At 43.2% G+C, this 24,129-nt stretch overlaps 1 protein-coding gene across 5 annotated transcripts in view; it reads right to left on the reverse strand.

Moving 5' to 3' along the window:
• Positions 1–1,068: 1,068 nt before the first annotated feature.
• Positions 1,069–24,129, reverse strand: part of TRIM9 (tripartite motif containing 9) — a 112,616-nt gene continuing 89,555 nt past the window's right edge. For 2 of the 5 annotated variants that reach the window (XM_032623206.1, XM_032623204.1), the window contains 4 exons: positions 23,933–24,071; positions 7,573–7,876; positions 5,106–5,268; positions 1,069–3,098 (listed from right to left, as the gene is read on the reverse strand). In XM_032623206.1, coding sequence (XP_032479097.1) covers positions 3,036–3,098; positions 5,106–5,268; positions 7,573–7,876; positions 23,933–24,071 — 669 coding nt within the window. In that variant the 3' untranslated portion in view covers positions 1,069–3,035. The other 3 variants (XM_032623205.1, XM_032623203.1, XM_032623207.1) reach the window with 3 other exon arrangements.

Here is a 24,129-nt window from a genome sequence, read left to right on the forward strand (position 1 = left end):
TCTAGAGCACAGGCTCAGTAGTTGTGGCGCACGGGCTTAGTTGCTCCGTGGCATGTGGGATCTTCCCGGACCAGGGCTCGAACCCATGTCCCCTGCATTGGCAGGCGGATTCTTAACCACTGCACCACCAGGGAAGCCCTGAACCGGGTTTGTTTTGCCCATGGCACAGCGTACCAAAACGCTGGGATGCTGAGGTTTCCAGCAAAGCAAACAGGAGGGAACAAATCTCAAACCCGCCTCCCACCCAAGGCAAGGGGCTGGGGTATTTATGGGATAACTGCATAAGGAAGCAGGTTGGTCTGAGGTATGGGGCTCGTGGGGCGCGTGGGGGGCATGGGGAAAGGTGATTGGAAAAAGGTGCGGTAAGTGTCCTTCTGCCCAGCTGTAACTAATTACAGGCCTCTGCGCCTTCAGAAGGTCACCGAGAGGACACTCACGCATGCCCAGTTGAGGGGTTGGTAATCCTATCCAGTCTTAATCAGCTCAGCCGGAATTAGACACAGCTGATGCCAAGTTCCTGGAAAACCACTCCCTCAAACACCTTATAGTTTAGGCTACGAGCCGGGTCCTAAAACAACCTAGATTCGGGAAGGCAGGTGAAATGGATTTAACCCGTGCTTTCGATATGCTTTTAGGTCATGTTTTCCTTTTAATATAAAACCGAGGCTGTTCATTTGAAAAGGCTAGTTGTTGTAATTATTTTAAAACAATCGTATTGCTTAGCTACTCCAAGAAGTGGTGAAGGAACCAGGTTAGAAAAAGTCAGTGACACTGTATCTTGCAGTACAAGTTTGTGGAGCTTCTAGGAGCAGGTTTGTTAAGGTAAGTGCCCAGTGTTTGGAGGCAGACCCTCAACAGCATCTCACTGTTAATGTTTCATACTAAGTTAAGATTCAGGTGGTCAGCACCACTAGGCGACAGTGCAAGGCTCCTGAGGAGATGGAATGAAGTGCAGGTGTTTTCCCGAGCTCTGCGGGACCTTCCCATGACACTTTGCTCTGACAAAGGCGAACTGTCGTCCCCAAAAGGCAAAAACTAAGAAATTCTAAAGACACATAGGATGTTCTCTCATAAAAATCATTTATTGGCACACCAGAAATATCCATCTGTTCTAGTACAGTAGCTGTATGCATCTATAACTGCAATTCTGTGTAAACTACGTGTTACCGGTCACTAGAAATCTAATTAGCAGGATGAATTTAATAAGGAACAAGAGTAACTATGAGTCTACCGCGGCCCAGCCATCGAGTCTCACTGAAGAATAAATCATATATCAAATTAGTGTTGGCCTGCAACAGAATGTTTCTGTAGCCAAGAAAAACCAAGGTGGACACAAATAGGATAGCACCCATTCAATAAATCAGGTACACTTAACTAGAAAAACACCACAGCTGATAGAAACAATCTAAATAACGTAAGCCCAAAAGTAAATTAGTAGCTATTTACATATATTACTTTTTGCCCAAACTTTAATTTGTTAGCTTTCCCATCCTACCTCTTCCCTTTGTTATTCTTGTTTTTGTTTTTTTTTTTTATGGTGGATTTCTTGGCTCCCTGGCAAATATTTAGACAACTAACCAGAACCTCTTTCTAGGTGCTACATTTTCTAAAACTTCATGTCAAACCAAAGGATCGGAAGGGTAGCTTATATAAGTCTATCTCGACACGGAAGTAATAAGCTTATTATTCTGCTATCCATCATAGCAATGACCTACAATTTCATTTCCTCCCAAACATTTGAACAATTCCAGAAAGTTGGGTTGTGAATGGCAGCAGAGAGGATGGATTGTTCATTTGTAACAGGCACAGATAGTGAGTCTACACGGAGACAAGCACATTAATCCTGAGAATGTGAATGCTGTGAACTGCAACTTAAGATCCTCCGTTATGGACAATGAGTCTTCCTCCTTCTGGTCATTATGTTTTTTTCACATTTATTTTTAAGGCTTAGTATCATCGCAGTATTAACAAATAAGAATGCTGACATCATTTCTACCAAAAAAGGACTCTGGTGAATGGCAGCAAGTACCATAATTAAAATAGCACAGTTGAAAAGGCATTGAGTTGGTATGTTTCTGGTGCTATGGCCAGAATGTATGGATTTTTAGCATCATTCTAGGGGATCTGAAAGATCTTGCCAAGGAGCCTCTTTAGCCCTTGTTTATTTCCTTCCTAAGACTAATAACAATTTGTAATAATTTTATTTTTGGTTTGTTCTCCTAGGACCATATAAGCTCCGGGAGGGCAGAGACCACACCTGTGTATTCACCACTCTGTCTCCATTGTCTAGAAGAGTGCCTGCTCCAGAATCGGTTTTCAATTAAAAACTTGTATTAAATGAATGAACCAAATCATGAAGTCCCCTGTCCTGCCTCTATTTAGTGACCTTCCCATTTCATTCAGTGACCAGGGTTTCTGGCATGTCCTAATGACCTAGCTGTCCTGTGAGCCTCTACCCCTTCGTCTTTGCGTAGTCGGGTCACTGATATCTTTGTGCTTTAGTGGATAGTAAAACTTTTCACTGCTGAAAAGACTAGCTTTGCAGAGCTAACGGTGCACGAGAGGTCGCAGGGTAAGAATACTCAAGAACGTTCTAAACGGCAAGCTCCGAATTCAGCTAATTCTTCCTTAGCTCTCCCTACTACCTACCTCCTTGACAGAAAGTTTAAGAAAAAAGTTATCAGGAGAATTTTCTCTTGGCAGTGCCAGGTCAGTAAGTCACCAATGACATGATCAAAGGAGAAAGAAAAGATAACTCACCTACATAAAAAAAACAATGTAACTAAAAGCAAAATCTGGCTGTGGAAACAAAGTGACATGGTGGGCTGTCTAGGTCTTCCGTTGGTTAGAACTGCTGAACATGGAAGAGAAAGCAGGCTTTACAGCAGTAGAGAGGCTGGAGGGAAAGGGGGGCTGCGGGGTGCGAGGACCAGCATCTCTCTCCTCCTCCCTCTCCCTCCAGCTCTGGCTGAGCTCCTTGCTGTTGCTCTCGGGTGGAGGTAAGAACAGGCAGCTGGCGCCTCCACAGCACATCTTTAGGCTATTGATGCTCTGCTGGAGTAGCAGTCGGGGACTGGGAGCCCCGTGTGGAGCGTGACCTGCGGGAAGAGACTGTGAGTCCCAAAGGCACTGCAGGATCCCCCCCTGCACCCCTTCCCCAGAGCACAGCGGGTGTGTTCCTCACTCAAAAGGGGATCTGTTCAGTTTTCTGTAACATCTATTCTAGCAGGCATTAAAGAGAATTCTAGTAGAGTTCAGCCGGTGCTAAGAACCTGGCCACCATGCTGGGCTCCCCACTCTTGGAGACACTTGATAATATGGTTCACAGCCACTTGCTTCTTCGAAGGATTCTGGGGAGATTGTGTTCCTATGACTGAAGACACAGGCATGGATATGAAGGTAGAAAAGCCTGTTGGCCACACGGTGGTGATCACTGCCATGTCCATGGACAGAAAGCAGATGCGCAGACAACCCTTCCCCTGTTATTTGTCCACTGGTTATTCCAGTTAGGATAAGCCTTTCATTTAGGGATGGACTACATGATTGCCAGGTATGAAGAAACGTGGGCACTTATGTAATATTTCACTGAATTTTGTCCCACCTCATACTTCAGCTGCACGGACCAGGCTAGAGACATTTCATGCACTGCTGTCTGTCATCTCTCCCCTTCTTGTCTTGTCCCTGTCTTCCCCAGCCCAAGAGTCTTTCTCTAAAGATACTCAGAAACCCCTAAAGAGCGTCGAGTACAATATTCTTTGCAAGGGAAACAGCTGAAAATGTGGAAAACTTTGAATGAGGGTTTTCTAAGACACACTTCTAGGGAAATCTATAGCTTTCTTTTGTTCAATGTAGAGGCTGCACTCTGATTGATTAGATGTCAGCCATCCAGAAAAACCCATCTAGTTGCAGCAAGACAGAAGGGCAGAGGTCACTGGGTTGCAATCACTTCTACTGCACATACTGATAAACAACAACGGATTTTTAAAATAGCTCCCAAGACGAGGTTTTATATAGAGCAAAAATCATCAGCAGTGTTTTGCTTCTCAAGCCCTATCTATCCTATCGTAAAGCAGCCATTTGCTGAATGAGGGTCACGGTCGGTGATGAGCTCTAGCTCAGGACGGAAGTGAAAGGTCCCGTCCCGGCAGAGGCTGGCAGGGCACACCCTCCCGCATGGCTCTGATCTTCTCTCCCACTGCCCCTCATCTGCCCCAGTTGCCACCTCCTGGCCCTTCCTTGCTTAAGTGAGGCCCCTCGTGCCTTAGAAACTTTGTCCTGGCTGTTCCCTCTGCCTGGAAAGCCCCACACAGCTCACTCCCTCACCCCCTTCAAGGCTCAGCTCACCTGTGACTACAATAAGGTCCACCTATGCTGACGACGCTGCTTAAGACAGCCACTGCCCTCCCTCGGTCTTGTCTCCACTGGATATCGCCTTCTAACATACTATATAATTAACATAGCAATTGTGCTTATTATTCACTGTCTGTCTCCTATAACCAGAATGTGAGCCCTAAGAGGGAAAGATTTTTGTTTTGTTTTCACTGGTAAACAACAATACTCATAATACTTCAATAGTGCCTGACATATTAAAGGCACTCAATAGATATTTGTTGAATGAACGAATGAGAAGAACTTGTTGTTTTTATTTACAGTAAATCATCAGTGTGTGTTTTCTGTCCCCGAAGCGCCTGACAGAACTGATAAGAGTGCAGAGAAAACGCCCCAAATTTCTGAGCATCGTGCTAGCACTTCAGGCTCACACCTTCACTTCTCTGGCACTCACGGCGCTTTGCATCAGTCATTTCATTTGTTTTCATGCCAGCTGATTCAAGAGTTTCCTTTCTACTAGAGAGGAATCTAGGGCTCAGAGGGACAATCATTAGCCAGCCATGCAGAGAATCCCAGTTTCCCATCTGCTGTTCACTAGATTGTGTCTAAATATAACCGACGGGCTCACGCCGGTCTGGAATCATCTCACTTGTCACGTCCATCCCACCCGGCGCTCCCCCACCCTTCCTCCGCGTCTCGGTCTGGGCCTTCGGTGGGCAGGGGCTGAGTTCGCTCGCTGCCCGCGGGCAGCCTCAGAAGCAGAGTCTGCAGCTCACCTGCACGTTCCTGTTCAGGCTGACTGCCGGGAAGAACAGCCCTTCCACGTTCTCAAACGCGATGGGACCTTGCTGCTCGTCGTTGATAAAAAATGTCAAGGTTTTTCTATTTAAGTCTAGGAGGACCCCGATCGTGGCCCCCTTTGTGATCCCTCCCTCAGTTCTGTGGGAAGAGAAAACATGGGGTTTCACTTGCCTGTCATCATTCTGGAAGCTTCCCGTTTTGTATGGTTAAACCAGTATTTTTTAACTTGTTTAAAAGTATTGTTCCTCATCCCCACCCCAGGAGCCTTTTCCCCCCTAATCGCCCCTCCTCACTTACAATTTTAATACCTCAGATACACTGTGTATCTGCTGATGGGCTGTACGTATATCTGTGCTTTATATATATAAGAAGTAAGATCTTTTGCTCGCTCCCTGGAAAACCAATTTTCACTCCCCTGTTGAGAATGTATGGGTTCACCGCGCTGCTCTGCCGTTGCTGAGAGCGAACTCCTTCACACACAGGGTCTCTACAGGCTGTCGTCTAGTAGAAAACAAAGCATCAAAGGCCAGGAGCAAAAAGTAGCCTCTGGGCTATCAGAGCTCTGCCTAGAGTTGGGTCTCACGCTTTGCACATATGGTGTGAATTAAACATCATTAAACACAAAATGATTTAATTTGAAAGTCAAAGAAGCACTTAAGCTGAACCTAAAACACATGCATGAAAAATTGGATTTGGGCCCTTCTGCTCTCCATGAAATAGAAAAGCTCATTCCAGAAAGATGGTAATTTGGGGCATGCTGAATTTGGAGAAGTTGGAGGCTCTTCATAAAACGCCAACACCGAAGAAGAGGAATCTCCTCTCTGTAAGGTGAAATAATTAATTATACTGTAGGAGGTGGAGTGACTGTCATTTGACCACGAATTGTGTCTTACGCTTCCGTTGATGGTTTCACAAAAGCCATTAAGCATGGATGATCAGATTTGTCTTTTTCCTCCTCTTTGAGAGCTAGCAATACTGAACTTCAGCCTCATCTCAGCAGAGCACAGAAATGTTAGAGTGTTGTTCTTTCCCCCTGGCACGCAGAACACATTCTGCACATAGCGGTTAAAACACAGGGGTATCAATTTCATCTTGGAAATTCACAGCTTCAGCAGTGAGTGCACTGGTGACATGCAGTTTGCATGCAAGCAGATGTGCTCTGCCTTAAGAAAGTGTTTCTCTGCATAGCGTGGCAGTTGTGTTATTACTCACTCCTTCACTCCAAAATAAAGAAGCTAAAAGGGAAAAGTAAGCGTGGAACATGGCATCAGGGAACCTGGTGACAGAGGGTCCCCCCAAATGTGAATTACTGAAGACAATGGCTTATATACATCTAGTAGGATTTGATATCAGGCTGGAATGGCATGTGTGCTCACTTCAAGTGATGGTGAATAATACACAACTGAAGGCAGATGTATAGAAACTAACCAAGGGGATAGGAACTGAAGGACCTAGGAGTCCTACTGGCTAGAAAAGGGGCAGTGATGAGCATACAGAAAAAGCTGAGACAGTGGAGTCTACTGCCTACTACTGCCTGACTCACTTTCCTTGTGATCCAACTGACTACAACTGTATTTTTGTTTTTTTCCCAGAGACACCAATGAGAATGTATCCTGGGGAAATCTTTGAGAATAAGGTGGACCAGGATCCATAAAAGACACTTCTCTACCTAGGAAATTTGTGACAAATACATTTGAGGAAGAAAACGCCAACCATATGAAAAAGGAGGTCTAGAAAAAATATGATAGCATGGGTTCAATTATACTTGCCTATATTTTGGTGTTAAAGGAAAACCTTTATTTACCTTTGTTCTCTTTCCCCAGCAAACTGGGTACTCTGAGTCCATACAATAATAAGAGAGTTCTTCAAGTACAAAACTATCCAAATTGGCATCCATACGACTTCGTTTAATGAATGGCTACTATTCTGAGAAGTGGCATTGATAATAATCATAATAAGAAGAACAGTGGCTTCTATTTTCAGGTGGATGGGAGGCATTTTTGCATGATTCATGTAATCATGGGAACGTCTATGCATGGAAAAACATGATTTTCCTAATTGGTGGATTTGGAAACCGATGTTCAGAAAAACTAAGTATCTTGTCCAACAGTGCTTCTCTGGGAAGTTGTAAGTCTGGATTTTAGAATCCTGGAATGTTTTTCTATAATACATATGCATGAGGATTCTTAGTTTCCAGCCCTGGGTGGAACGTAGCAATGAGGGACCTAGGAAAGTACTCATGTCTCTGTCATTATGCAAATAAAATAAAATAAAACTCCAAGATGGACTCAGCCAAGAGCAGTAGGACTTCTACTGCATAAAGATCGCCTGCCTGTCTTCCTTCATGTTGTCTGTTTAACAGGTCTCTGAACTTGGGCTCTCGTTCTCGACCAGAAGCCAACGTGAAGAAGGCTTGCATGGGGGGTGGGGGCTGCAGGGTACCTGTTGGTGTGCGAGTTGTTGTGCATGAACCAGCTCCGGTTGTTGTCCACATACATTGCCCAGGCTTTGTCGTCCTTTCCTAACATCACATCCTTCATCACGTTGTTGCGAGCCACGCCAAAGGCAGGGTCTGGGTGGTTGTCATAGCGATCCACCGTGAGCTCCCAGTAATGGACACCCTTGGAGAAGCCAGTCTTCCCCAGCACCACCCGGTCATCGTAGCTACTGCAGGTCACAGTCAGGTTGTCATTGGAGAAGATGATGTCAGAGTGCGCCGAGCCAGGGTCAAAAGCAAACCAGGCCACTGGGAACAACAGAAGGGAGGGCGGTTACTAAGAAGGACCCACTGAGCTCACGCCATAACGCACTCCTGGGCCGGAGAGGAGCGTCTTGTCCCGTTTTCATGCTTCCATGCGGGAAGGAGGTGTCCAGGGCCAGAAGGGGCTGTGAGTGAGCAGACAGGGGGCACTTCCTGGGAGCTAGGGCTCTCTGCGCCCAGAAGCAGACGGAGGACACACGACCGATTCAGCAGGGGTTACCCGGCTCAGCCTGCACTCCCAGCCGGGTGATCCGGAAGCGCAGTGGCATCGATTTTGGAAGGTGCAAGTCCCTTCACCCGGTGACTGGCAGAACAGTACACCAGAGACATAAGGGGAGAGGGATGCGCTAAGATGCCTGTGTAACCCTGAGACGGGGAGGCTAGGAGCTAGAGTCCTAGATGGAGGAGGGATAAAACACACTCAGTGAAACAAGGAAATATCCCTTCTGCAGAAGTGCTCAGGTCTACTAGTTTTGAAAATGTCCTCAGTGTTAGCGAAAGCTCAAAAGCTTCGAAGCTATCAGCAACAGAAACTAATTTTCATGAGTGATTGTGACTTGGATGTAAGACAGGTTGCTTCCTTCACCACAAATGCAGTCTCCCTGTTACTCCTAAAACTACCGTGTAAAACGTTTTGGACCTTAGGTGCAGATGGAATGACGTCTTTGTACGCAGCGCTGTGCCCGAGTTCTAAGTGTCACCTGCCCAGAACTTGCTCTGGACAGACGAAATTGCTGATTTATCAGATCTGTGGGCCACCACACATGCACTTTGGTCTTTGCTATTTGTAACAGAATAAGGTTATTCCATACCTGCCAACAGCTTTTTAATATCAACTGTTGTCATTCCAAGTGAAAGGCATGGGAGAGAGAAATAGGAAGCAAAATTGACATTGATAAGAAAACATGTCTCTCTTGATAGACTCATACCAAAAAAGAGCTCAGTTTAAAACTGCATATACGCTACTCAGTTTGAAACTGTATCGGTCTGATTAGTACCTTTGCTCACAAGTGCTCTGCTTATAAAGAGTGCTTTGCATTGATGTATAAGAAATCTGGGGGAAAAGTAATCTTCTCTGAGGCATAAAATTTTAAAATACAGACTCATTTTTTCTGCGCATGTGAGAAACTGCTATAATGGGATTTGAATGACAGTTAGACAATTTTATTGACATAGAATAAGCTGCCACCATTTATTTTGTGAAGGGAGTGGAGCACACCAAGCACATATGTAAAAGATAACAATTACAATAGGTATACTTGCCTAATTGAGAGTAAGGTGCAGGTTGTGTCTCAAAATTGCATCCTATAAAGAGATACTACACATCAAAGCTACGAAACAACAACCAGGTCAATAAAAATTATTTGTATACATGTAAAAAGCACCAGCTGAAGAGAGTCACCAGAGGCCTGATTCATGAAAAACCAAAGCCCTTTCTATATTGGTTTACTTGCCTGGGTAAAAATTGCCTCTCTGCTCTTTCAAAATGAATAGTACATCTTTTTTTTTTTTTTTTCATTTAATAAAATCTCCTCCAATTGTTTCTGAACTGTACAGCTTAAATTTTCATCATCTTCCGAGTTTAATCTTTTCCACTAAAGTTTCCGTATTCAGAAGAAAATGAGAAAAATTCATCCAGTTGAAATGGAGAAATCACTGAATCTTGATAAAACTCCATTCTACGTCACTATTCCATGTACGTAACTCTGGTTATGCCCAGAGGCCTTTGCTGTGACTTGGGCTCAAGTCACATGATAATTATATAACTAGATGTGTAATGTAATCCCTATGTTAATACATACATCTGGTAATTATTAATAATGACATGAATTAAATGTCGTAAATATGAAAAGGACCTCATCTCTTTCTCAGATTGTTTTACGACATGAGTCCTTTTCACCTAAGGGAGGGAGGGGGGATGGTGCTGAAGGGGGTGGGAGTGACCTCAGAGATGTATTGGAATCACCTGTGTGACTTTTGCAACCATCCCCCTCTTTCCCTAACATACCCTTACCTACTCCGTGAGAAGTTTCATCAGGGTGGAGGAAGCAGTCTAGTCTTAAATTGGTCAAAGGTGTGTGAACTACAATTTCAAGTGCTGTCAGTGACTGATCTAGGAAATGTGTTTTTGATGAGCACCAGGGTGTCTCCTAGAAAGGATCATTTAATGTTTTTTCAATTCAGTAAGGCCCTTATGTGCTAAATAAAGGATAATACACTGAATTAAAAGAATTTTAGAAGAATTAAGAAAGCACCTTAGAAAGGACTAATGATTGAATTAAAAACAAAATGTAAAGATTATATTACTTTTGGTTTTTTTCTCCTCTGGGGTGAATTGATATGTAGAATAATCATTTTCTCCAACTCATGGCTGAATACTTATGTTTAGTTTGTATCAATTATCACTTCAATTCCTATTCACAGGTTAGAACTTAGTGAGTACAGAAGACCTGGAGTTTTAAAACTGAATCTGATATCCAGCTTTGGACATAAATTTGTAGAATCTGAATAGGGCTTTTAAATTTTTTAAATGAATCATGCCTTGTGCAAGTCTTTTTCAAAACAAGTTTTCTGAAATCTTTTTTACACTACTTTAAACACACCATCGTACATTTAAGTTTCAACGATACAACTAGAACAATGGTGTCAAATACAGCCATCAGATATCCCCAAACCCACATATTTTATTCTTGAGACAATATACATTACAAAGACTACAACAATATTTCAGTACATTAGACACAAGTGAAAAGGCTTCCATAACAAAGCATGTCTAAAAGCCAATAGCGCACAGAAAAACATTAAGAAACATAAAAGCACAAAGAAAAATGTCATTTTAAAGAGAGCTTGAAGTCCCTGCATCCTTTTTGCACTGTCATGCTGTGGGCTTCTTCATTCCAGGATGTGGGATGAGCAAACAGAATAAAATAACAAACAAAAGAAACCTTTGGAAATGTGAAATGTGCATCATATGTATCCCTGATTACAATATAGTCCTGAAGAGATCAAATAGGACTGTAGTTTAGATATTTTAAGATTCTATTGGCTAGACAGAGTTCATGGCATAGTATCACTAGTCCAGCTTCCTGAAATCAGCCTGAAGCCGTGTCACAACCCTCTTAGCTGTGGGAAACTTCGGGAGGCCAGACTTTTCAGTGACTCCCATCTTTTGCGCCTTAGGCTAGTTGAGGGTTTCTGATTTAGCTGGTGGTGGTTCCTCCCCTTTGCTTAGAAAAAAATCAGCCATGACCCCGTCTGTCTGACCAGTGAGCACAGGCTTCGGCAGGAAATACTTTCACTTGCTGCTCTCTGGTGTGTCTGCTTTGTATGATGCATTCTGCTGTTGGCAAGTTTTTTACTTTTATTTTTTCAATAAAGATCTCTTGAGTCTATGTTTAATCAGACCACTCCAGGCTGGGTGCACTGATCCAGTCTCCCAGACACAGCTGGTTTCCTGGATACAGCAGGGCTGCAAACCTCCATACTAAGGCCACAGACTCCACTCAGCCAGCACCTGCGCGTGCTATGCCACTGCATGTGATGACAGAGCAGGTTTCCCATGGTGGTACCAGCTTGTGCAAAAAGAACAACTTCACTCATCACTTTCCGACACCATTATATACATTGACCACAGCTCGATGGGTTGGTCCTCACACCACACACACAAGAATGCCACAAAGCTCCCTCATCCAAATGCTCCTCATACCGGAAGCAGGCCACAGACATAGAGACTAGCTCATCACCCTCTGCACGCACATGGATGCCAAGAACGAAACAGGTATTCAGAGATGCCTTCAAGGCACAGAGATCAAGAGGAAAGGTCAGACGAGCTCAGCTCACCCGGTGCATTGAGAGACTGTAAAGAGGAATGCAAGCTCAGCTGATGGGGTGAGGATCGGAAATCAAAGTAGGATCTCCTGGGGAAGCTGGGCTGTAGATTAAGGGTGGAGGAGAAAGGACTCATTCTACGGAGCGGCAATCTTTCCGAAGGCACTGGAAAAGGGACTGTCTGTTCTTCTGAATCTGTGTCTAAATGTAAGATCAATGCAAACTAGAGATCAGAAATCTGCCACCTGCTGTGCACGGTTTTCCCCAAGACCTGCCTTACGAATGCATTTTCACAAAGCCTCATCCACCCCGTAGTTGCCAATGTGGTTTGAGACTGGGAGGGAATTCTCGGCAGGTCGGAACCCATGACCAGAGGATACTTCAAATATCACAGACAATTGTCTTCTCTCCTCCCAATTTTTAGTGGTAGAGAAGGTATTGGAAGTTTCCGTTTAATTAAATACCTTTAGAGTTGAATTTAGAAACCTTAGAGGTAAATTTTACCCATTGATGACCAAGAGGAGATTAATACTTCACCCTCTCCAGCTCCCTTGGATGTTACTCCCTGTACAACAATGGCCTCTTAAAGAGTTTCTATTTAGGAGGTGACGATTTTGACCAACTCTTTGCTGTTCCATATTTTTCCTTTTGTCTCTTATTTTTTCCATTTCTAAATGGACAAGATGGTTTTTCTATACCAGCACACTCAAGACTTGGTCTTTGAATAGGAGAGGAAGATAGGGCTGAACAAGTAATCAGGGAAGGAGCCTTACCTTTGTTTCTGCATTAAGATGAGACCCTAGGGATGCCCTTGAACATCTCTGGTTCTCTAACAATAAACAGACCATGGGCAGTGGTGAGGTGCATTTGTGGCAAAAATGTCTTTATTTTCGGATAGTCAGGTCTGGCATGAAGATCACTATTATCCCAGAGTAAGGACATATCCATTACATGATTTGGTTCTAACATTTAGAGTAATTTAGAGGTAGTTCCTCTAAATTGCTAAAATCATTCCTTTCTCTTTTGTTGAACAATAGGTGGTGGTATGCAGTAGGGTTATCTGGTCAGAGTCAGATGTTTTACCAATAGGGGCCTTCGTAGAGCTTGGTTTGATAGTAATAGTTTAGGAAATACAGATGGCACGATGGTAGTATTCTATGTCCAAAACCACCAAGGAACTTTCTTCTCATTGAAAAAATAATTTTGTTTTGGTGGCCAGAGAGTGTTCCTGGGAATATTTTTCTGGTTTGAGTCTGTTAGCGTGTTCCTCTGTGTTGAACACATCCTTATCCTATCCAAATGCCATTCTGCACATGCTCAGTGGAGCACGTGTGTGCAGAACGGGATTCTATTTGAAGGGCTCAGAGCAAGGGCATTGGCGGAGCATTTCAGCTTAATACTGCCAAGCCGGTCTCATTTTCATTTGTGAACATATTAAAATTAGCTTTTCAGGCTTTAGACTTATCCTTGGGGGAAATTCTTTTCTTTTTCTTTTTTACTTTTTTACAGAAAAGTGTAAAGCAGATTTTCAGAGAAAAGAAATGGCTACTTATGGAGTTAAGGCTTTGTGTTCCCAATAATAATACATTCCAATTTTCTTCTACCTAAACTTCAAATGGTTCGGGTAATTTGGCATGTGTGATCATTTCCTGGTTCAGAAATGATTTACATTATAATGATCTCAGGGGGGAATTAGTCTTTTAGTTTAATGGAACAATTTGAAAGACAATTGCACAGCACCACAAACTGCTACGGGCTTCTTTTAGGGAGAGAATTTACAACTATATTTATCTCAGTAAAACATTTTTAAAAAGAATTTGCTTGGAAATGTATTTTTCACCAAGTAATAATAATTAATTCATTATCCTTAAAATACTTGTTGCCCTGAAAATTAAGGGAAAGGACACATACAGTAGAATGAATTTCAGAGTATATTGAACTCTCAAGTAATCATCTGAAAACCAGTGAAGAGACGTGTACTGAATCCAGACTCAGGGAGCATATCCAATCCCATCATACTCACCTTTTCTATTCTCAGCACCAGGAAGAAGCACTTAGAGTTGGTGATGGCACCACTCTGCGGGATTGGGCTGAGGGCAGCCATGGTTATTCATGGGATTAATAACTTGACACTAAAATGGTTAGCTTTTCTATCCTTTTATGTAGACCCATTATTTATTGATGACCCAATTGTCCCTGACTCCTCTCAGTCTTGAACCATGCTCTCTATTCAAGCCAGCTTATTTAATATACATGTTACCCAATCACTCCATCTCTGTCTCTGAATTTTTCCCACCTATGGCCTCCCATACCCTACCAGCTGGGCTCTTACCCCATTTTCCCTAAGAAGCTCCTAAAAAAAACTTCCTACCTTGTCATGAAAATTGTCCAAATGAAGTGCAAGAGAGCACTTTCCACTTGATCCCAGCAGACTCTCTGTGCCCTTCCCCATGGGCACATGGTGCAAGTGTTGGGTCAGTTGCCTACAGGTCATCTAAGTCACTTGATATTACCTTAGGTTGCAGGAGTCTAAGAGGGAAGACACTTATCTCGATAACATCTGAGCAGCAATCACAAGCTCCCCCTTGAAGTCCCCTAGGTTGAGGATCTCATGGCCTCCGGCAGCCCCCTCCTATTTGTAGTCATTGCTTACATGGGTCTGGATATATCTCTTTGGGAACTCGACTCCTTAATCGTACCATTACTATCTGGGGCCATACAGAACAGCACGCTAGTTCTTCAAATATTTGAGAGCAGTCACCGGTCCCCTTTAAATCATCCCTTTTCTGGGATAAATAGAATCGATTTCCAACCTTTCTTCTAGGGTGTGGATTTCAAATCTTTACTCTCCTCATCGTGCCCCTCTGGACATGTTCAAAGACATGAATCAAAGACAGTAAGACAATATTGGGAACAGTGGTGCCACACCCATGTTTAGCCAAATCACACAACTAACATTGAGCCTACACATAGCTACCCAAGAGTGTATTCTGTGTTATACCCAGGATGCAGGAAGGATGTACATGCCACTTCCTTACCTCTCCTTCAAAGCACAATTACTGAGATCTGGAGAAGGCTTTTCAGCCATTAATATTCTGTCAGTCACGACAAAGAGGAATTGGGTTAGTGCTTTTTTCAGAATACATGATATGAAGCTATGTTTCAGGTCATAGCTAATAACCAGGATAACTATTATTAATTTTTCATGTATAGGTCGCTGGAGGAAGAAAAATAGCCCCTTCAAAGATTTTTAATTTTTTGTCATGTTTCATCACATGCAGTGATCCTGTCTGCCGAAGAGCTTTGCTGAGCAAAAAGCAGTTTAGCAGGGAAGAGCAAAGGGAAACAGAACGCCAACGGAATACTGGTGTGGCAGCTCCGGGCATATCAGTAACTCTGGGATGAGGACAGTGTTTATAATGGGAGTGTGACAAGACACACTTTCCCTCAACTCTGTCAGTGACCATCACTCTCCTCTTGCCTTTGCCTGGACTGCTTTCCCTTCCCACCTGGATTGGCTGGACTCTGGAGTTGGGGCCTCTGCTTGGAAGAAGTAATCAAGAATCATCAAAGCAAAGATTGGCTGGGGACCACACTTATTATTTACTGACTTTTGGGTTTGAGGCAAAAGAAGAATATTTAAGTGGTGTGCTCCTTTTTTGCCTTACTGTATATTTATTTTATTTGTTCATTAGCAGACATTGCATTAAACCTGAGCAGCTGGGAAATGGGACACATGAAGTTGGGAGAACTGACCGTATTTAGAGAAAATCTGTATCTTATACTACTAATTGGTTTTTATACTTCTGAGGGTAGAATTTCTTGACTGATTCCAACATGTACAGTGCACTAAAGATTTCTACAGATGTGGAATATTTGGAAATGTAAAGTCAAGTCTTTGAGATATTATTTTTGGAATTCAAAGAGGAAAGGCAAGCTGACAGGGATTCCATATGCTAACCCAGCTTCTTTTGTGCTCTGGTAGAATTCTTGGTTATCTTCCTGTCTGGTAGTGAACAGCTGCATAACTTAAGCAGTCCTTGGACCCTGGTTCAACAAGACGGTTGTATTTCAGAGTACAGTAAGGCAAGATATGTCACTAAGAACTGCACAAGCAGCTTTAAAGATGAGTTTCAGTTCAATTATAAACCAGCTGTAAAATAATTTGCTTTTGTTGGGAAGACTTGAAAAGAGACAAAGAAATGCATGAAGGGGTTGGGTGTCCTTAAATGATCTAATAAGCATCCAAAGTCACAGTTATGTCCCACTGGTACATAATTTACAGTGAAAGGTGGTATTATAATCTTTCTTAAGTGTGGCATTAACTGCAGTTGAGAAGTGAGAAACACTTCCGTTCTGAAAAGCTCCTTTTAAAAGAAGAAATGCGATAGCCTCTTTCCACCCTTGGGACAGCTGCCCACTCTGTCACCAAGTCCTCCACTCCAATTTAGAACACTTTAGGGCATTATTCATAAGGAACTATCATCAGAACTGAAAATTCCTATATTTCAAAGAGATACAAAAGATTCCAAAGGACTAAACTGCTCCCCAGAGTGTCAAGTGCAAAGCACATTCTCCAAAAGCGAAAATAGGGTTTGGATCCAGTTCGGTCCTATGGAAAATCAGGCAATTCTCTGGGATGTCGTGCATGTTGTCAAAATTAGAAAGAGCAAAGCACCTCTTTTCTGGGCTCTGAAAGCTGTCACGATGCCTCTCACCTTGGATTTCATAAAATCTACCCGGATTTGTTCAGGTATGGTTTACCTACCTTGAGGAATGTGTCCTGGAAATGCATATCCCTCCAACTAGATACTTTTATTTGGGGTTGCAGGGACGGCTCTGGTGCTCGGAGTCACGAAAACTACAGCCGAGGCAGAGTGGACCATACGCTTTTCCTTGTGTGACCCTTTACCGGCTACTTCCTACTAGTGTTGAATTTTCCGTGTCACAGGCAACCTCTGAGACCCGCTAGAACCCCTGGGGGGAGCAGGAGGCGGCTACGCCAGTCCATAGCGTTTCCTGAAATAGTAACAGCTTTCGGCTGTGATTTTGAAGAGAGAAGCCACAGAAGAAAACCAGGGGGTATTAACTGTAAAGAACTTAGAGGTCATCTGCTCTAAGTATATAGTTTTAGAGACAAAACAATCCACCCCCCACCCCCAAACAAAACCCTGAAGTCCAGAGAGATTAAGGGACACATCTAAGTCACACTGCCAGCTGTGATGGGACAGGATAAGGGCCCCAGGCAGATCAATTCCTGGTAGATAAAATTTGGTGGCTGACAAGGCCATTGCTCTTTTTTGTGCCTTGGAAATGTATAAAAGGTAAGGTCGATGCTATAGGTCATGGGGCACATTCCAGTGGTCTCAGGGGTGACCAAGGATTGTGTGGAGGACCTAATTATCATTCTCCACGCCCTGCATTATACTGAGGATGAATCTTTTTTGTCTATATAGAGTGGTTCCGTGGACTGTGGTGGTTAGGAATTGAAAGGCAAATACGTCACCCTCCCCTTTGGGGTTCTGACCACTCAGGGTGGGCGGGCTGAGATCAGATGAGGTTCTTTTCCTGACACAAGGTTACATATTCTCTGGTGGGAAGCGGGGTGGGTGTGTGTCTCAGTACATTAAGGTTTAAGAGTACAACGCTTATCCTGGCCCCAAATCACTATAAAATATCTGCAAAGAGACTTTTGAACAGATGCATCTGGGGTCATTCTGGGCCTGTATTCTGCCTGCATCACTGAATATTCTCTGGGTTATTTTCTGTGATGTGTGGGACAAGAAGCTAGCACACTGGAAAGGGTGCTGTGATGCTGAGAGCCTAATGCGAAAGAAAAAGGCATTTTAATCTTTATGAATAACACCTTCTATGTCCCCTTTTAGAAAGCAGTTTCTAAGATGTGATTTCAAGAGTCCCAACCCTTTTGTTGTCATTAGATAAAACAATCCTGGAAAGCATTGGGGAGATGGCTTTTACGGCTGTTCAAGTAAGACAATGCTTGAGAGCACTTTTGCTCGGTGCTCTGAGCACCTGTGTGCAGAGAATGCTACAATTTACAGCCTTATCTACAGCCTGATTCTCTCATGATCCCTGATTATGCTTCCCACTTTTCCTCACAGTTGAGATCTGGAGGGCTGAGAGCTTCTGTGAATAAATAGCTCTGTGGTTGCAACCCGAGCAGGGCTCCCAGTCCCAGACCTCACTTGGTGGGGTCTTTCAAGGACCTCAGAGATGTGGCTCTGACATCCTTTTCCTTCCCAGGCAGTGACCCATCACTGCCAGCTGAAAGTGTCCACGTTGGAGAGAAGCTCAGCCCGGGGGGTTGGGGAGCCAGAGGGAAGACATGGAAAAAGGACAGGACCCAAGGACGTGCTTGGATACTGGAAATGACCGTCATTCTCACATCTCCTTCTTAAAGCAGGAATATTATTCTTTAGAGCAAAAGTCTAACATGACTGAAAGTGTTAAAGTCCAATTTCTGCGTGGGGTTTCTGGATGAACATGTAAGGCAGCTACACAGTACTGCTTCTACAAGCTGTCTTCAGACATCTAGCAAACAGACTTAGGGTAGTTTTTCCTCTTTTCCTCTTTTTGGTTGAGTGCAAATAGCACTGTTTTAATGTCAGCATCAAAGTGTACTGTGCTGGGCATTGGAGCTGAAAGGGCCAGACCTGGCACGTCATTTATCCTCTCCCAGGATAGGAGAGGGAAGGCTCCGTTTTGCCATATGTAGAGTAGAATAATAATAATAACACTTTCCCCATAGAGTGTGGTGGGCAGAACAATGGCCCGTCAAAAAATCTCCATGTCATAATCCCCGGAATCTGTGACTATGGCACCTAACATGCCGAAAGGAACTTTGCAGATGTGACTAAGTTAAGGATCTTGAGATGGGAGATTATCCTGGACTATGCAGGTGGGCCCAAGGTAATAAATCACAAGGATGCTTATAAAAGGGAAACAGGAGGGTTAGAGTCGGAAAGAGATTGGAAGACGCTATGCTGCTGGCTTTGAAGATGGAGGAAGGGGCCGTGAGCCAAGGGATGCGGGTGCTTTCTAGAAGCTGGGAAAGAAACAGAACAGATTCTCCCCTAGAACCACCTCCAAGGAACGCAGTCCTGCTGACACCTCACTTTTAGCCCAGTGAAACCCATTTAGGATTCTGATCTCTAGAACTGTAAGGTGATAAATCTGTGTTGTTTTAAGCTGCTAAGCTTGTGGTAATTTGTTAAAGCAGCAATGGGAAAGTAATACATAGGGCAAATCTGGAATGTTGCAGCAGCAGAACAGAAGGGAGGTTTAAACAATAGCAGTGGGTACAGAGGTATATAGCAGTCTTAGGGTGAAGAGAAAAGAATCCCTATTTTTAGGACCTTATAGTAAATGGATAGCTTTTATGCAACTCCTCTGCTGGATTTCAGTATCCTAAAAATATTTGCTGGCTTTCAAATTGCTGTCTTTTTTCATGGAATCTTTTAATGGGCAATGAAGAAAGTTCTTGGAAGCTCTACACAAAATTACCATAGTATTTTTTGGGGGGGGGGTACTTATACTGTAATTCCATAAAGCCTTCTGATATACTTAATACTCCATTATCAAGAGTTCCAGAATATATATTGACTTTTAAATGTATTAGGTGGAAATCTTTCTAAAATGCATTATATACTTTCTGACTTTCTGAGCATATGCCACAGAACGTTCTCTTTCTCTCCCCCCCTTTTTTTTTTTTTGGATTGTTCACAGTTTTTCCAGTTACCTTCCTTGCTCAGTGCTGCCAACAGCCTCAATTCACTTCTATACCAAATTCCTTTCCCTTCTAATGTGAGGTTTCCGGTCTGCTGTGCTCTTTGCAAATGGGTCAATGAGCTCAGCGGAATTGTGCATAAAAAGAGGGAGAGCCGAGTGACACCAAGGGCTCTGCCATGAGAACAACGTAGGAGCTTCCGTGCCTGAACTCTGTCCTTCCTTTTCCTACCAATCACAGGTCATTGTTGCTTACATCCTGACTGTAAGATGACTGCCTACACTGTAGGGTGGAAATCTTAGTTCTCGAGGGGTGAGGTGGTACCATAGTTTTAGGCACTCTGAGCCAGGTGCCATGGAGTTCAGGGAAGGAGGAAGAGTAAAGCCCATAGTCACTGGGCAGGGCCACGCTGTATGCATCGCTGTGATCGTCAAATCGGCTCGCTCAATTAATGTTTTTGAGTGAATGAGGCCTCCTTTGCAAAGTCAGCTCAAGGCATAATTTGAAGTTTTTATCTTACCTACAGTTATTCCCTCTGTTAGGATTTCTCTCTCTCCCTTCTCTGAGAAGTCTCTCCTTCCCTTTAGATCATGTTCATTTTCCCTGTAGTGTGTTGTATTTCATGTAGCTATTAGATGTAAGACAATCAGAATATTATGTCTATGAAAATACGAGTTAAAAAACCCTCTGTTAGAAACATTTTTACTTTTAGAAGAGGCTGCTTGTTAGTCGAAATTAAACTCTAAATAGTAGAATCAAGGTGATATTAAAAATGGAACGGCTCATACATTTCTGGTGTAAAATCTATCCGGAAAGCAATTTGCAAACATAGATCATGGGCTTAAAAACGTTCATACTCTTTAGTCTAGTAATTCTGCTTCTAAGAATGTGTCCATTGAAATGATCTTTTTCGCAAAGATTTGGATTAAAGAGTATTTTTTGCACAGAAGGCGCAACCCTCTGTGTTCTAATTCCCCTGAAGGATTGGTGAGCTGCAGCTCCTCCTGTGCTGGGAAGGCTGTGTGAAGCAGTTCCCTGGCTCTGAGAGCTGAGGGAAGTCAGAGAAAGACCTTTCTCCAGCCAGATAATAGTCTCAGTGAATTATTTGAGCACCAGGAATATTATCTTTGGTCTATCTTATTTTTTCTCCAGATTTGAAAAGAAGAAAAAAAGGTAGTCTGTTTAGGTAGGTAGAAGGAAAATAGAGAAAAATGAACAAAAATTTTTCCGTCCTATTCTCACCCATGTCTATTTTTCTTTGGGGGTGGGGGGCAGGAGGATAGTCTCCCAGACACAGAATGAGCCCTAGAACTCTATGTATTAACAAGGCCTTGTCACATAATATTTTAAACAAATACTCTTTTGTAGATGGTTTCAGAGACTGTGACACAGCCATCACAGCTATTAAATGAATTACTTTAAAGATATATGCAACCAGGTTGTGGGCCTTATTTTAAAATTTCATTAAAATTATTAATTGCTTACAGCTAAGTTTCTTCTTAAGTCAGGGTAATTTGGTTTAGATCTGCAACTGGCCTTATTCTCATGGCTGTGTTAGGTACATTCCCAAGAACTTTGCTTTCAGGGAACCAAGCAAACTTGAACTCATATACTAATTTGTTTTCCTTTCCTTTTCTCTTTTGATAACACATTCTTTATAATTCCATTGCATTAAATTATTTTTCATTGTCTTCCTGACTGATTCCCTTATATAAATTATGTCTTCCTTACGGTCCCTTTTCCTTCTCTCACAGTGTTTATCGTAATTTGTAAGTATGCAATATTTGCATGTCTGTTTCTTTAAGGCCTGTCTCTCTTCCTAGACTGTGAGCTCCGTGACAGCTGGGGTGACCTCTGCTCAACACTCTATACCCATATCAGACACTTATCAAATACTGCCCAACAAATAGACAAACAAATTTGCTTTTGAGAAAAAAGGTCAGAATTCACAACAATGTGGACATTTGATCTCCCCTCCATAAAGTTACCTTTAGGTCAGCAGAAGGTTCTCTAATAGTTCAGAGAGTATAAGTGAGAAGTGATTTAAACCTTGGACTAAATGCATGTAAATACGAGTTAGACTTGCTATCACATACGAGTTCGTACCCTTCTGTGATACAGACTTTTTATTTTGAACCTTGAAAAGGGGTCAACTCTTGCTAAAAAGAACATAAAAGATTTTATTAAAGTAGAAAGCAAACCAACCATCCCATCACCCACAATAGCGGCAAAGAAAAAAAATCTCCAAAGCAAATCTTTCCAGGAATGGTAAGAAATAAGATTAATAAAGTACAAGTTCAGTTAACTTATTAAAACTCTGTTAATGGCATTTTTCTCATTGGTTTCTAAAAAACAAAAAAAGAGGTATAATTCCTTAGTTCTACAGGCTTTCTCAATTGTTACAGATCGATCAAATCTTTTTTTTCCTAATAAGCTATTCGTTATATTTTTTCTTGCTTTCTAAATCTTGTCTCACTGTTGGAATGAATTAGAATGAGGGAGAAACAAATAGAACAAACCAAAGTTATGGAGAAAGTATGTGTGTGAACTTTATTTCATCATGAGAAAATCACTTCTGTGCAGTAACAGAGAATACTGATATCTACACGATGATAGGGTTTTCTTTGTATTTAGATACATACCTTATATTTGTACACAATATATAAAATTCATGGAGGAAATTAATTTCTACAGTACAGTTTCTTTGTTGGAAGAGGACTTGTTCCATTAGTTTCTTTTAGAAAATGACCCCCAGTTCTGTGACTGTGGTACCAAGGATCGCAGTTCCAATCCTGTAATTTATTAGACACCATAATCTTATGAACATTAATCGAAACTTAGAAACTACATCCTCCTGCAGGATGAAAAGAGAGACATAAGTGCTCAGGCTGCTATGCTAATAACTGATTTTTTAGCAGAATAGTATGATTTCCATGATGCATTATGAATAGAAATAGATTTCCCATAGGTCTGGTGACACAGATTAACAACGTTGCTGCAGATCGTCTCCCTGCTCTGAGAGCATGCACTTCACTCTTCAATCAAACCGCTTTGTACACACACGGGAAACAAGGCCATCCCCATCAAGGGCCTTCTGCATTGCACCTAGGAATACTTCTGGAGGGCATTAGCATCTAGCATGGTGCTTTGGGAAAAGAGGCAATTGCTCTCAAGCTGATAGGTCTCTTCCCAGAGAGAAGTTGCTAAAATGATCATCCCAGGGGAGGCTCGGCTACCACATCCCCATAACCCAAAGCGGGATAGGTATGTGGGCATTTCCCCTTCACCAGATCCTTCTCTTTGAGTAGCATCATTCAGACTTACAAGTGCTCCCCAAGCGTGGTTTTCACGACTAGGGGCCTTTCAACCTTGCTGTGGGATTTGAAGTTGTGCTTATTTTTAACCATGTGAACCATTTTAGGGGTGACTGGCACATGCTGAGGTTTGTGGGAAGCAGAGCACAGTTCTTTTTGCTAACATTTTGAATGTGAACAAAATCAACATAATCAGTTCTGCAGAGGGAAGTTACGGAGAATGCCACGGGATGGGGGTGGCTTCTATGATTAAAGTGACACCCAGAAGGTCTGAAAATGCTTTGGCACCGACCACAAATACCTCGTCATAGGTTTCATTTCATGTGTTGCAACTGCTTTTAGAGTGAAAATGTTAACAGCCTCAGAGGTTATACCTGGCCATCAAATGCAAGCCCCTCTCCTGACATGGACGGCTTGCCTTTGATGGCCAAAATATTTACAGTATAGCCAAGAAGCGAAAGTTGTCTGGAGATGGACCTTGTGCGGAGGCCCCGGGCAGCCTAAACAAGCCTAGAGGGACTGGCAAAGGTGAAAATGGCGAGGTAACGCAGAGGCGCTGGCCTCTTCCTGGCTGGTGCCCACGGGGAGCCTCGGTCCCAGCGTGTGAAACGGAACTTGCTGGTTAAGCCAGGAGTGGCCGACAGGCCCTCTCGGACAGGCTCCTGCGCCCCACACCCCTTGGAAACACGTTCAGTCAGATAAATCCGCAGCTGGAAAGGACCTCAGCCCCGCCCTCAGACACAAGCCAGCGCTACAAAGCAATTGAGAATCGTCTGGGCAAAACTGGCCAGTGGTGTGTATCGTGGAGAATGGGAGCCTGCCCTAGAGCCTACATACATCTGTCTCACACACCGCGGCACATTGAGGCCTTCACTTTTCAGCTTCTTCCGCTGCAGCTTATTTAGAGCGTTATCAAAGGAAGCCGCCGGCCAAGGCCATTGGAACTGCCGCTGTGGACTCTTTGGTTTGATCACGTCCACATACCATGGGCTCGCTAAAGGCAGGAGAGAAACAGCGGCTCTGTGCCAGAATGCAGGGCAAGTCATGGAAACACTTGCGAATGTGGGCAGTGGTGGGGTTACCTCCGGGCTTGCCAGCCATTCTAGATGCCTCGCAGTTCTCGCTCTGAGGGATACTGCTGAAGGGCCTTACCCTCGGACGTCTGGAGGACCAGGGTCTTGCTGTACTGGCTGACTCCTGTTTTGTTGAAGGCCTTGATGCGAGCATTGTATGTGCTGTTGAAGTGAAGACCATCCACGGTGCACATGGTCTCCTTTCCAACATACACTTCCTGAGGGGCAGAAAAGAACAGGCCACCATTTAACTCGAACCCTTGCCCGGGGCTGGTC

Source organism: Phocoena sinus, chromosome 2, assembly GCF_008692025.1.
Source record: "Phocoena sinus isolate mPhoSin1 chromosome 2, mPhoSin1.pri, whole genome shotgun sequence".
Lineage (NCBI taxonomy): Eukaryota > Metazoa > Chordata > Mammalia > Artiodactyla > Phocoenidae > Phocoena > Phocoena sinus.